At 37.5% G+C, this 14,972-nt stretch overlaps 1 protein-coding gene across 1 annotated transcript; it reads left to right on the top strand.

Annotated features, from left to right (window-relative positions):
- Nucleotides 1-2,981: 2,981 nt before the first annotated feature.
- Nucleotides 2,982-13,086, top strand: zbedx (zinc finger BED-type containing X). Its single transcript, XM_079628519.1, has 4 exons — nucleotides 2,982-3,043; nucleotides 3,166-3,362; nucleotides 5,187-5,447; nucleotides 11,320-13,086. Exons 2-4 carry the CDS (start codon nucleotides 3,195-3,197, stop codon nucleotides 13,039-13,041), a joined length of 2,151 nt encoding a protein of 716 aa, XP_079484645.1. The 5' UTR covers nucleotides 2,982-3,043; nucleotides 3,166-3,194; the 3' UTR covers nucleotides 13,042-13,086.
- Nucleotides 13,087-14,972: the final 1,886 nt, after the last annotated feature.

The raw sequence follows: 14,972 nt of genomic DNA, 5'->3' as shown, positions 1-14,972 counted from the left end.
TGTAGATCAACTATAGTGTCATGCTTGGTTATTTTAACGATCAGAAGGAAAAGATAGCAAGGAAAGTGCAAAATGCCAACTTTGGATGGGTCATTAGTTATTGGTAAAAGAGTATTTGTGGTCAAAATATGATAACTTCACACAGATGTTATTATTCATGCCTCAAAAGATCCAAATGTGCATCAAGATAGACCATTGTCAAGAAAAGGATATATGATCATGGATATCATAATTGGTTATAATGGTATAATAACTAAAAATAAATCATACAACACTATAAAAATAAACAGATTTTTTTTTTTAAATCCTCAAAGAGCATTAAAGAAAGCTTTTTCTCCCATCTGCAAAGTTGTAATCAATGTCGAATGTTTATGGCTGGATACAGTGAAAAGGTAATACCACTGAGGCTGAACATTTAACAGGGCTTTGTGAGTGTTGTGGGGTCAGTGAACATTCCACTATATAACTTCATTGCAGGAAGTTGCAAAAGACAAAAGTTATTGGAAGTGTTGAGCAATAGAGAGTAACACAATCCAACTATTGTCAGTTCCTGGAATGTACATTGTTAACAGAGTGGATATTACATTGTTAGTGGACAACTACGATTGTGCTTTTTTTAAATGTATTCTTAAAATCAACAAGGCCAATTGCCTATAAAGAAACACCAAAATGTCGATTTTGTTTATTTAAAGCATTGTTTTAGTTTGCTATAGTTTGATAGGGTTACATTTGTGGGTTCATTTACGTCATGAAGGCTGGCTCATTTCAGAAAAGTAGAGTAGGCCAGACCGGCTTTATGAAAGGACTTCATATTAGTCGTACTCGACTTGTTCTGGATCTTATTGATTGAAGAAGAAATTGAGTCGGATGCAATTATCTTATTCCTTGATTTTTATAAGGCCTTCGACACTGTAGAGCACCAGTTCCTTATAAGCTCTAGAGGCTTTTGGATTCCCATCCAATTTTATTAATGTTGTCCAAATGTTGTACAAAGATATTGATAGCTGTAATTTTAAATTCACGAACATCACCAAGGCTTCCGATTCTTTGCGGAATAAGAAAGGGTTGCCCTATAGGCCCATTTTTATTTTTATTGGTTGTAGAAACATTATCCATTGATATTTTGTGCAATGATTGGTCTTAATGTCTTTAACAGAGCGATTTGTATCTCACAATTAGCAGATGATACCACTTTATTCTTAAAAGATAAAGAGCACGTTTCTCCAGTCTTAACTACAATTAATGCTTTCTCTAATGCTTCTGGACTCAAACTTAATTTATCCAAGTGTATTTATCCATATTTGACAATGTAGAAACAGAAATTGAAAATATACCAATTCAAAATGACATGAAATATTTGGGGATTCTTATAACGAACTATTGAATTAGTAGACAGTTTCTGAATTTTCCTCCACAACTATCCAACACACAATATATTTTTTTTAATAGTTGGCTATAAAGAGTCTTTTTATCCAAAGCGTATGGATTGTCCAGATTTGTGTACCCTTCCCTGTCTTTAGCTGTATAATCACTCCTTCAAAATACTGCTAAGATTTTTCTTGATTTTATTTTTAATAATAAATCTCACAATTTGAAGACATATATTTTTGCAAACAAAAGGAGTGAGGGGGGTCTTGAAGTCCTGATATTTGATGACACTAACAACACATTCAAAATTAATTGGTTGAAGAGATCATGCTATATATCTGTGGGGTATTTTGAGCTAAAACTGCACATACACACTCTGGGGACATCAAAGACTTATGAAAAGGGCATTATACTACCCCTTTAACTCTGTTATAAAGGCTATTCCAAGTGGTTTAATATGTCTGATGAAAGCTTCCCTTACCCATGAGTCATGTTCTAAACAACTCTCCTTGTTATGTTTGGGAGGTGTTCCGCTTTTAAGTAAAGATTGTAATAATACATTTATTTGTAAATTCTCTCAATCAAGAAACTTATTTAAACTTATTTTCCAAAGCGAAAATATTGTTGGGGTTCTATAATAGATATTCAATGGAGCAAAACAATGGTTAGGGTACTAACATTTAAATATTGCATGCCCAATAAAATGAGAGAATGCATTTTAAAATTCTGTATAATATATACCATTGCAATGCACTTTTGTCCAAATATGTGATTTAGCTGATATGCACCTTCCGTAAGAATGAAAATGAAAACAGCTTTGTTTTTCTCTTGTAATGTTTCATCAATTTTCTGGAATGATTTGAGCTTATTGTTTTTCTAAAGTTAATATGAACGGTAATCTACGCTTTAAGGATGTAAGTTGTCTTTTTGAAAACCCAAACAAATCTTTAGAATCTGCTGTTAACTTCCTTATCCGTGTGGCAAAGTTTTAATTTCACAAACAAAGGTTTAAGAAAATTCCTTATGTGATGTAAAATATTCAATAAAATCACTAAGAATAATTGATCATAGAAAATTTACTTCTTTTTTGAAGAAATAGGGATGAGATCTTTCATGTAGGCCTACCATTATTTGTTTGCTGTTTCTTTTTTCTTCTTCTTTGTTTCATTCTTTCCATTTTTGTCCTATGATTGTGCAAAAATTATTTTACTTGTTTAATATGTACATTGTTGAAAATGTTCTAGATTTCTAAGAGATGCGTGTTTGTTTGCACTAGGCCTATTGTAATTTTTTTTTTTAGAGTAGGCCTGCCTACCCATTATATTCCAAAGTAAGAAAGAAATTTGTGTAATTTTCAACTCATGAGAAAACCCGTCAATTTTATAAAGGTTATTTTTCTGAAATGTGACATCTTCAATTACATCAGAGCCTTCGAAATGAGACATATTTTTTCTCAATTATGTTTGTGTGTGTGGTGGTGTGGTGTGCTTGTGCATGAGAAGGACAATAACATTCAGCGTTGCGCTCCAGGTATAGTGTCTTTTCTCCATCCTAGCAGAAGGTGGTGGTAATGAACTATTTTAGTTTGTCCTCCCGCCGGAAACAGCAAACGGAAGAGAGAAGAAATTTGTCTGTTGTTGTTTGGTAGTAACGGACTACACGATATTTGGATTACGTAATTAGATTACAAAAACCAAGAGTCTGCAAAAAGAATAGGATATATAATTTTTTTTTATTACACGATTAAATAGTAAACAGCAAAAATAATTTACTGTCTTTGTTCTTTCGTTTTAAAAGAGCTGACCACGCCGGAGCCTCGTGTGAAGATGGAGCGGGCTCGAACAGCTTTTGACCACTGGATGCACAGACACCACTTCACGTTCAGGGATACAAGAGGGAGAAACATAACCGTTCAGTGCAACCTCTGCCTTCCAAAGATCAACATCTTGTCCACTGCAAGGGACTCTACATCTAATCTAAAGAAGCATTTGGAGGTACATTTGCGTGTTTTCTCAATTTTAACATCCAAAGATTGCTGTTTTATACTGTAGTGTATAACGTCATGAGTTTGTGGAGCGAAAATGCAAAAGTAGACTGTTTTTGGTAAGTTAGATTCGCGATCTAGCACAGATGAAAGCTTTTGTTACATTTCTATATGTGAATACAAGAATGCACGAGATAATATAATTTTGTGACTTATACAGGTAGGTTTTACTTTAAATGCTTTTATTTCAGGCAAAGTTTCAAGCGAAACGTGGGAACATAATCAACAAAAGTGGGAGTGGTTTTGAGTTTGTAGCCAAAAAAAAGAGATGATATTAAAAGTGTTAAGTAAGATGTTAGGTGCTAATTAGGACTAGTTACCCGCTAGTAATAACGTACAATAGATCCACTCATGGAATGTGAAAGCTTCATTTGAAATCGATTGGCGGTTTGGCGACGGTGAGCAAAACTGTTCCTGTTTATAATGTTTCTACAACGCATTTAACTTACTATTTGCAAACTTGTTAGTTAGTGTCGACTCTAAAATGTAGATACAATGTTTGTAGGGCTTGTTTACTATTAATATGTTATTGTTGTAATACGTGTTCATTTGTGAATGAGGGGTAATACCGCGTGTGTACTACGTCTCACGGTTTGTTTATTGTGCTTTGGAGAAGGAAAATGCCGCTTGTGTTACAATGATAATATATCCCACAACTCCATCTTACTGTATCTTTGTAAAATATAGTCTAAAACTTAGAAACATGCATATCTCGGTAGACTTAGACTATATATAAAAAAAGCAAAAGCTCGTCTGAGAAAATGGCGGACGGCAGCAGTTGCGAAGGTGGGATTGGTCAGTAATGTTGTAATGTCAGTAAAGGCGGGCTAGCTGTTGTATACAACTTTGTTGTATGTTGTGTCCGAAATAGTCCCCTATCCCTTATTTAGTCAATGTTTTATAATCCACTAACGTTACAATAGAAAGGGGTGAATGAAAATTGGAAAGTGAATTCATTATAAAAAAGGAAATGATACATTGCTTTGCAGAATTGTTCATATACATTAGTATAAACGTATCCCTCTCCCTTTTACTAATGAATAAATTCAGTATTCAAATGTTCATATAGTTAAAGGGATTGTTCACCCAAAAATGAAAATGGTCATTTACTCATCCTGAAGTTGTTCCAAACCTGTATGAAATTCTTTCTTCTGCTGAACACAAAATAAGATATTTTGAATAACATCAGCAAACAGTTGATGGGGCCCCATTTACTTCCATAGGATGGGGAAAAAAAATACTATGTCACAATACATGTTTGCTACCAACATTCTTCAAAATACCTGGTTTTGTGCTCAGGAAAGAAAAGTATGGTTTTGGAACAACTTGAGGGTGAGTAAATGATGACAGAATAATATTTTTTTAGGTGAACTATCCCTTAAAGTTAAACCATGCATTCTGTAGTAGAGCTTCATGGGATTGAATGAGTGCACTGGATAATCTCCACCCTAAATAATGCACAATAATATGGGATTGGGGTGATTTTAGACACAGCTAAATTTATATATGGCATGGTTTGTGATTATGTTCATTCCTAACAGTATGATGATTGATTAGGCTATTATTCATCAAGGCACTTTATCTGTTCAAACTAGCAATGTAATGGTATGAGGGTTTTACGGTACACGGTTTTAAATAAAGACGTTTATTTTAACACAAGTTAGGGTTTTTATTTTGAATAAAACCAAAATAATATTTTTTTCTATTTACTATACGTTTAATTAAGAGAGAATCATAAATGTCTAAATTGCGACTTTCTCCTCTTTCATTTAAGTGTCATTCACCTTGCCAGATGCGCAAACGGCAGCACACCGAAATGTCGGAGCCTGAGCCTCTTTTTCTCCCACCCAAGCGGCTGAAGTCCGCTGTCTGGGAGTATTTTGGGTATTTAAAAGACCCAGGAGGCACCATCCTTGTTGATGGTTATCCAGTTTGTAGAATGTGTCGGAAAAAAGTGTCGGCACGGTCGGGCAACACTTCAAACATGATGCACCATCTCCGTGACCACCACCCCAAGGATTTTGCAAAGATGAATGTAAGTGACAATACTATAAATCGCCAACTAATAAATTATAGACCGCCTTTAATAAAATACATAAGCAAATGGAATACACTTTAAGTTTTGAATTAATAATTTTTTGGTAGGTCAACATTATGTTGGTGCATGTTAGCCCTAAATGCAACATTACTATAGGGCAACATAAAAAATAAACAAACATCAAGTGTATAATCGTGTTATATTGTACCGTGAAGATCTCATACCGTTACACTTCTAGATCAGTTTGCCTGAAAGCTACTGTCCCATTTTGTCCAACATGTTAAAGGATTGTCATCATTGTCACCCAAAAAATGTTCATCATTGACTCATCCTGATTTTGTTCCAAACCTATATACCAGGGGTCACCAAACTCGGTCCTGGATGGCCGCTGTCCTGCAGAGTTTAGCTCCAACCCCAATGGACTTTATGCACAGCTGCACTACTTCCTGAACTTTAGCCAGCTCCTTTGTTTCCTGTCTGCCATTATTGGACAAACTGATTAATCCAGGTGTGTCTGATTATTGTTGTTGGTCAGGCACACCTGGATTAATCAGTTTGTCCAATAATGTCAGACAGAAAACAAAGGAGCTGGCTAAAGTTCAGGAAGTAGTGCAGCTGTGCATAAAGTCCATTAAACACATCTGACCTAGCAAATCAATGTCTCACTAGGCATACTAGAAACTTTCAGGCTGGTGTGTTGGAGCTAAACTCTGCAGGACAGCGGCCCTCCAGGACCGAGTTTGGCGACCCCTGCTGTATACGTTACTTTTGTCTGTAAAACAAAAGATAATTTGAAGAATGTTTTGAGTAGGGATGTCCTGAGTCATTGAATATTAAGTATCTGCCGATTAGGGCTGAACGATACATCGAATTTTCATCGTCATCGCGATATGAACTCCCGCGATGAACACATCTCAACAGACAGCCTGACACGATGAATAATGCCTGGTTCAGATTAGCACTAACTTACACGTTTTTGACTCCTAAAATCTTGTCGTGGACAAGAAACATGTCAGACAACACGTTGCTTTCCGACCAGTCATCGCGTGCTGTCACACACACACATTCACTCGCAAACATTCACTCGCACGCACAGACACACAAACACACACACTGTCCCTTGCTCACTCACTCGCTCACTCACGCACGCACGCACACACACACACACACACACACACACACACACACACACACACATACGCTCACACGCTCACACGCTCAATGGCGCACACACACACTCACTGTTGCACTCACTCACGTCTCGCCTCGCTCACACATTAAACCCGTCGTGGAGGACCGTTAAAGAATTAAACATGCTATAGTCTTTCTGTCGTGAAGCATCGCAGACGCGACGTAGGTTGTCGCCCACTATACGAGATGAAACGATCGAATCTTGCGTCCCGACGCCCGTTGTCGTTATTACGAATCTCCACGACACCCATACGTCAAACGGATCGTGCCAAAATCGCGCTAAAATCGTGTATTCTGAACCAGGCAGGTAATAAACGTTTGACCTATCACGCAAAGAACCTATTATAGCACTAAGACATGGGAACAGTATAGTTAACAATCACATTTATCGCAAGTCATATCGTCATCGCAATATTAAACAATGTTATCGCACATCGCAGCTTTTCCTCATATCGTGCAGCCCTACTGCCGATACTTAATATCCCGATCCGATACTTGTAATTTCCTAGTGCTTGGTGTACAACTTCCAGTACATTTAAGTTATTAAAATCGATCTACCGGTAATGTATACGGCCGTGCAGAGAGTTTCCCGGCATTTTCAGGCACCCAAACCGCTGTTGTCGTGTAAATGAACAGCCAAAACGCATAGTTTTAAGTTTTTAGTTGAAAGCGGTGTCTTGTAAACAGCCCCTGAGCACAGTCAGACAATAATGAAATTATTTTAATTAAACCATATTGTTTATGAAAATAAAATAAGAAAAAAGTCCTAGTTATTAATAATGAATCAAGGTTTTTTTTTCTTCTTTTTTTTTTCTTAAATTAATAATACTGGTACTTTTTTAAATAACAGCAGTGCTGTTTGAGCTCCGTGCGCTCAAGCTGAAGAGCTAAATTAACTTAGTCGTATGTGAGATTAATTATATTTATACAACATAAACATATTATAACTTATCTGCACAAAATTATGCGAATGCACAAGTGAACTTTTCATGCTAGTCAGAATGTGTGATCCTGTTGTGGATGTGCTCTTCTCGTAACAATGTTGAAACATGGCAAATAAACAAAGAATTCACAATGTTTTGTTAAAATAGTGTTCTCTTTATAATGTTATGTAGGCTATAGGCTATGAGTCCCAATCATAGTTATTGATGTGTATTGCAAGTTGAGCTGGGTGCACTGAAGCTAAAGATGATCCGTGATGATCACACTGGTAAACTGGAGTGCTTTACCACAGCGTTAATTAACTTAACCAAACGCATCCTATGTAAGATTAATCAGATATGTATACAACATAAACATAATATTACAACTTAAATCTGCACAAAATGAAAATGCACAAGTGAAATTGAACTAAGTTACGTAGTCCGAATGTGTTACTCCTGTTGTGGGCGCACTCTTTCCGTAACAACACGAGAATTCACTGTGTTTTATTACAAGTGTTCTCTTATGTAATATGACATTCCCGATCATAGTTATTAACGTTGTGCATTGCTGTTTGAGCTGCGTGCGCTAAAGCTAAAGATGATCATAAAAGAGCCTGGTAATCTGAAGCGCTCTTTTACAGCATTAATTTGCTTAACCAAATGCATCCTATGTGTAATTAATCAGATTTACAAAAAATAACATATTAGCCTACAACTTACTATTGCACAAAAGGTTGCGAATATACAAGTGAACTTGAATGTGCTAATCATGAAGGCGTAACTGTTGTGGATGCGCTTTTCCCGTAACAGCACAAAACACAGGCGAACAAAGAATTCACAACATTCTTTTGCAGTAGTTTATCATTATAATATTATGTAGCCTATATGACAGACTTGCGCTGCACATGTTGCCTGGCACCTGGCTCTGATACATCATCTCTCCTGTATCCAAAATATTCCCTAACCACAGATCTTGATTTTTTTTTGGTCCTTATACTGCCCTGAATTCTCCTTACCTGTTTCTTCCATGTCGTTCTGTAATCCCACTGTGCTTGTTCTTGCGCTATATTAAGGCGTGCTGCATTCAGATTGCACATGGCCGTTCACATGTCGCGTCTAAAAACGCGTGGAAAGCGCGAGAAGGGTATAACTGCAGCCTGAAGATCTCCAAATGGGGGTGGGAACTCCAAAACAGGGTGGGAGCTCCAAAATAGGGCGTGGCTTCCTCTCATTGGCAGATAGGCACATGACACGCATGCACCGCCCAACGGCCGATTCTACAGTGCTGATTTCCTACACAATGCTATGGTACATCAAATTCTAACCCTTAAACCTACCCTACACCTGACCCTAACCTTAACCAGTGAAATAGACAGCATGGCAGTTAATAAGCTTATGCGATATGAGTTTGCCGAGCCGGGCAGATCCTAAACTCCCCAACCGGACCTCACCGGACAATGGGACCTTTTTAGTTGCACTCAGTGTCACAACCCCCTCCTTCCCTGCGAATCTCGAGCCCCGGGACACCGCAGTTGCTTAGAACACAGTGATAGAGTAAAAACTTACCCAAGTGCTGCGCTGAGACAGCTCGCGGAAAGTAAAGTTTAGTCCGAATGCCACTGGCCATGAGCTCTGTGACAATTGGCTGAAGCTAGAGCCAATGGTGAAGTCTCTGTGTGTGGAGACCCCGCCCCATTTTGAAGGTTCTGCCAACTTTTGAAGTTCACACCCCATTTTTGGAGATCTCCGGTCTGCAGTTGTACCTACTTGGAAAACGCCGGCTGAGCCGATTTCTCCTCTTTTCAAAAGCGCTTGCTCTCCAGTGGTGTCTGTTGTTCCTAAGGAATCATAAGCCACGTTCTCCATTAAGACGAAGAAGTTTCAGCAAAGGATAAAGGGATTTCCAGCCCTTGCATTAGCTCTACTACTACATTTATTTATGGAGACGTGCAATAAAAAAACCCGCCCTTTACAGCTATGATCAGCTTTTCGTCCATCTTGGCTGTGCTTTCGATGTTGTTATGGAAAGGAAGTACGAAGCTGATCGGTTGGTTCTGGACCTGCGGTGTTTGCGGCTTTCTGAAAAGTTGAGATTTTTTCATATCGCTGCGGTGTAGATGCGCCTGAAAAAAAAATGAGCGCACTGCATGTGCGTCTCGGCGCCGTTGCTTTCTATTTGAGCGTGCATGTCGCGTGTCTACATTTAAAATAATGAACTTGAGCACGCAAAAGACGCAGCATGTGAACGGCCTTTGGGGGCTGGTGGAAAAATCATGCTTTCTGCGGTTTAGAGATCACGCATGCTCACATCACAATTTTATTACGATTTTGATTAATTGCACAGCCCTAGCTAGAACAGACCTCATTGGTTCTTGCGTGTCACGCACATTTGTGATGCGATCTGGGAAAACCCGTCGGATGTCGCGCTGGTACGTTTTCATTAAGGTCTAAAAATAGATAGAATGTTAGTTTTTGTCAAAATTGGGTTTTCATTCAATTATTATTCTATAACATCTTGTCTATCATCTCTGAATATATCTTGGGAAAATTCACTAGTTTAGATGCAGAACAATAGAGATTTATAGTGGATAGCTGAAAAGAAAGTCTTTCTCTTTAAGAACACGCACAGCGGAGGGGAGGTGCAAAAAAAAAAGAACAAAATCGCCCATATAGCTCTCCTTCTCTTAACACTACAAATACAGTTCACCTATCAAAATAAACCACATAACAGAATAAAGGTCCCGCCAGTCCTGTGTAAACTACAACGGCACGCAAGTTTTTTAAAAGTATTTTTACGTTTATATTATTTTTAAATGTATTATATTACTGATTGATCCAATGTTATCGCGTGATGCGTAGCGGAGCACGAGAACAACAGAGTCTGAAGTAGCTGCTCGCTTAAAAGATCTTGCTCGCCTCTCAATGGTCAAATTTCAAAACGGTTTCCACAGGATGAATTTTGAGTTTGTAAGCTTTCGAATGATACCTAATCTATGATGATTACTAAAATATGTGATATGAAAAAAGGGCAATAAAAAAATAGCACCAGTTGTCCCGCTAGCAGGACGTGACCGTTAATTAAACCTGTTTTTCTCAAATCAGCCGACTTCAGATAACCATAACTTTTGTTACAGACAAACTATGAAAGAAATAAAAACAGATTTGGAAAGGGCTTGAAACCATGGTAATATGGTATCAAAACCTGTAATATGTCAAATTTCACCATGTGGTGGGTTTTCCCAGATCGCATCACATTTGAGCTTCTTTTCCTTTTAATGGCGGTTGGCAAACTCACTTGAAGGTCCATATAGCCACGTACTGCATGACAGCTGATGTAAAATAAAGGATCGGGCTTAGGATAGCCTATACTGAACATAAAAAAAAAAAGCTTAATCAGCTCCGATACTGATCCTTAGTTGGCTCGGGACATCACTAGTTTTGACTATACAATTAAAGCCACTGGGGTTCAAAATAGAATTGAGCCCAATTGACTTTTATTGTATGGATAAAAACAGTTCAAGAAGGACTTGTATCCTTCATAGGACATTTATTTATTATTGTTTTCAAGCCTAGAAGAAATAAGTTCCAAAAGTCCTTTTCAAATGAAAAATAATGAATCTTTCATCTTCTAGGGCAAGACATACCTGCTATCAGTTAATGTTTTAAAGTGTTTCATGTGTCTTGGTTTCACCAAGTTTAAGCAAAGAAAATATATGTCTTGTTTTAATTTTTCTTTATTTTTCTTTGTTTTCCAGAGAAAGCATTCTGTGCCGTGTAGGAAGAGAATAAGGGATGCACAAAGCAGTGATGGACCAAGCAATTATGGACCAAGCATTTTGGAAAATCAAATGGATGAATCAGCCGAAGCAAAAGAAGCTAAGGCCGATCCCACCATTTATTATCAAACACAATCCAGGCTAAATGCACTGGTTTTTAATTTTATCGTGGAGGATGTGCAACCCATTTCAATTCTAGAGCAACCTGGCTTCAGAAAGTTGATTGAAGCATTAAGCAGAGGCAAAAAAGTCATGAGCCGAAACGCTTTTGTCACCAGGCTTGATGTAGCATTTGATAAAATGAAAGGGGAGATAAAAGCAAAACTTGACAAAGTACAGACATTGTGTACAACTGCTGACATATGGTCTGTGCAAGACAGAAGTTATTTCGGAATGACTTGTCACTGGCTTGAGGACAATCTTGAAAGGAAGTCTGCTGCTCTTGCCTGCACAAGAATCCCTATCAGCTACACTTGTGAAACCATTATAGCTAAAATTCAAGAAATTCATTCTTCCTATAACATTGAGAGCAAAGTTCAGGCCACTGTCACTGACAATGGTAACAATTTCGTGAAAGCTTTTAAAGAGTTCTCATCTGAGGACGACCAAGAAGTGGAGGACAGTCGTTTTGAGGATTTGGGCAGTATTCTTTGTGATGGAGAAATGGGTGGAGACTTCTTTCTGAGTTATTTCTTACCACCCCACCAAAGGTGTGCTGCCCAAACATTGAACTTGATTGCATCAAAGGATCTAGCAGATGCTGTCTCAAAGGGACCGTCAGGTAAACTGCACAGTAGCGCAACTGCAAAATGTGCAGCGATATGGCACAAGACCCATTCCTCTACGGAAGCTACTGAGGCAATGGAATCTATTGCAAAAATGACAATCACAGTACCTTGCCAGAATAAGTGGAGCTCAGAATACTATGCCGTTAACAAACTGATGTCACTTACTGATTCACAGCTCAACGAATTGACTGAAGCATTGGGAGTCTCAGGTTTTACACCTGATGAAACTGCGTATCTCACAGAATATACCGATGTCTTCAAACCAGTGGCTTTTGCGCTTGACCTTTTGCAGGGAGAAGAAAAGTGTTTCCTTGGCATCGTGATACCAACGCTGTTGACCCTTAAAAGGAAGCTCGAGGAGAAGGCAGCAAACACCCGCCTTTTCTCCAAGGTCATAGAGGACACCGTTAAGGCAATTGACTCTGGCTTCAAGCAGGTATTTGACAGTTCTGATGCCAGATTGGCTACAGCCACCATGCCACAATTTAGATTGTGGTGGTTACCAGAAGATGAGAGGGAAGCTCTTCGGGCACAGTTGATCACTGAGGTAGTACAGGTAGACCAAGGGACTGAAGAAACCGAGACGAATGGAGGCTCTGTTCATGAGGATGATTTCTTTTCGTATGGACCTGGAAGTTCTGGCAACAAAAGTGGTAAGAGGGAAGCAGCAGAAGAGGTATGGCTGTATCTCCAGGGCACCAACAAAGATCTGAAATGCCTAAATGAGTTTCCAGGTGTGAAAAAAGTGTTCATCAAGTTCAACACAACTTTGCCCTCAAGTTCCCCAGTACAACAGCTCTTCAGCAATGGAGCCAACGCTGTGATCCCAAAAGGAAATCATCTATCAGATGAACATTTTGAGCGTGTACTCCTTTTACGCTACAACAGCAAAATCACTACTGCTTTGGAGTAACTTTGCAGATGTTTATTGTAAAATAAACTTACTTTTTTTTCTGTATAGGATATATGTTCTGTCTCCCCCTACCATCCCCCAAAATATTACAACTATTCCACACAAATGCATGTGCCACCAAATACAATTTTGAAAACATTTATTTCGTAGTAAATGAATTGTGTAAACAAAGAAATTTGTTACTTTTAAAGTTTGAACTAGTGGTTCTAGAACTGTTCTTAGAACATGGTAGTCATTGCATAATTTAGATTGATAAGATTATAGTTTACTCTAAATTAAGATTTAAATCATGTTCAGAGCTGTGGTAAAATACATAAAAGCATTACTGTAACCACACATTAATGCGCAAAGTTGATACATTGCTTTGTAACTGTAAACAAACTATATAACTTGGTGGAGGAACTGTTTATTCTGATTATCATTACTAATAAAAGTGTTTTTCAACATTGGCCTCTCTTATTTAATGTTTTTTACAATTTTGTGAGAGCAAGAAGACAATTAAAAACACACAATGATTTTACCATGATTATGTGGGTTTTAGGCAGCTAATCTGTGTTTTTACCTGTGGTAAAACCCCACTAACACACAGCCTTAAGTTGTGTATTTCTTTAACTTGTTATTTTGGGATAGAAGATATGTTTTATATTATTAGACTACTTAATTGTTTTGACCTTTAACATTTAGAAGCTTATTTCAAAGGCTACAGTTAAAACATAACACCTAAGGAGCAATATTTTTTGTACTCTGTAGAGGCCATAATTCATACACTATGTGAATGCACTCCTGATACTATCTTCATACAGAGGTGTCAAACTCGGCTTTTGGAAGGATACAGTGCAGACCAACCCTAATCTAACAGCAGCTGCCAAAGACGTTGATTAATTGGTTCACTGTTGGAGATAAACTGCAGGAAGGAGGTCCTCAGGAACGGAGTTTGACATCCATGATCTTATCCACTGTATTTTGCTATGTGGAAGTAGAATATTTTCTATGAATATTCAAGACTTCTGATTCATTAGCCACAATTGACAAATATTTAGAAGAATAACATGTAAACAATGTTTGGAAGCAATGTGACATTAAAATCTAGAGGCTGAGCTTTTTTCATAGATATTTTCTGATGAATAATAAATAAAATTCCCTGAGTCTGAAAATAACATTTACTTATTACCCAATTTATTAGTTCCCATGATTCACAAACATTTATCATTAAGAACAAGGAGTTTGCCTATATGTAAGATTCATTTTGTTGAAAATTATATCCCAGGCATATCTCAAACCGGGAAGAGAGTACTTGCAGTTTGTAAGAGCTGCCATATGCAAGAACAGTTAAACCGTTTATACAAACAGGTAATGATCTCGGTGTGTTACTTCGCAAACTGCTAAACATCGCTGAATAACTACATTGCTTGGCAGAAAGATTTTTGTTTGTTATAAATTAATCAATTTGTGTTGCTGTGTGCTTATTTTATGAAACATTGGCTGCTATATGTAGGAACAATTTGAGAAAATCCCTCTGTGAAGCTGTGGTTAAAGTGATTTTAGAATCACTAAACTACAGCTTCATGGGGCTAGTTAGGATTTAAAAAAAAAAAGTTTTTAAATGAAGTCTTATGCTCACAAGGCTGCATTTATTTTATGAAAACTTCAGAGAAAATATAAACATTGAGAAATATTATTAATAAATATTTAAATATATTAAAAAAATAAATGTATAACTGTGATGTCAAAACTGGATTTTCAGTAGCCAATACTTCAGTGTCACATGATCAATCTGAAATCATTCTACTGATTTCTTCTTAGTTTCACTGTTGAAAACAGTTGTGTTGCTTAATATTTTTGAGGAAACCATGATCCACTACCATTTTAAAGTTTACCATTTAAAAGTAAGATCTTTTGGTGAATGCTGTTCTTATGAAGGTGTAATATGA

This window comes from Phoxinus phoxinus (assembly GCF_949152265.1).
Source record: "Phoxinus phoxinus genome assembly, chromosome: 11".
Taxonomy (NCBI): Eukaryota; Metazoa; Chordata; class Actinopteri; order Cypriniformes; family Leuciscidae; genus Phoxinus; species Phoxinus phoxinus.
This window is presented reverse-complemented; position numbering and strand designations above follow the sequence as displayed.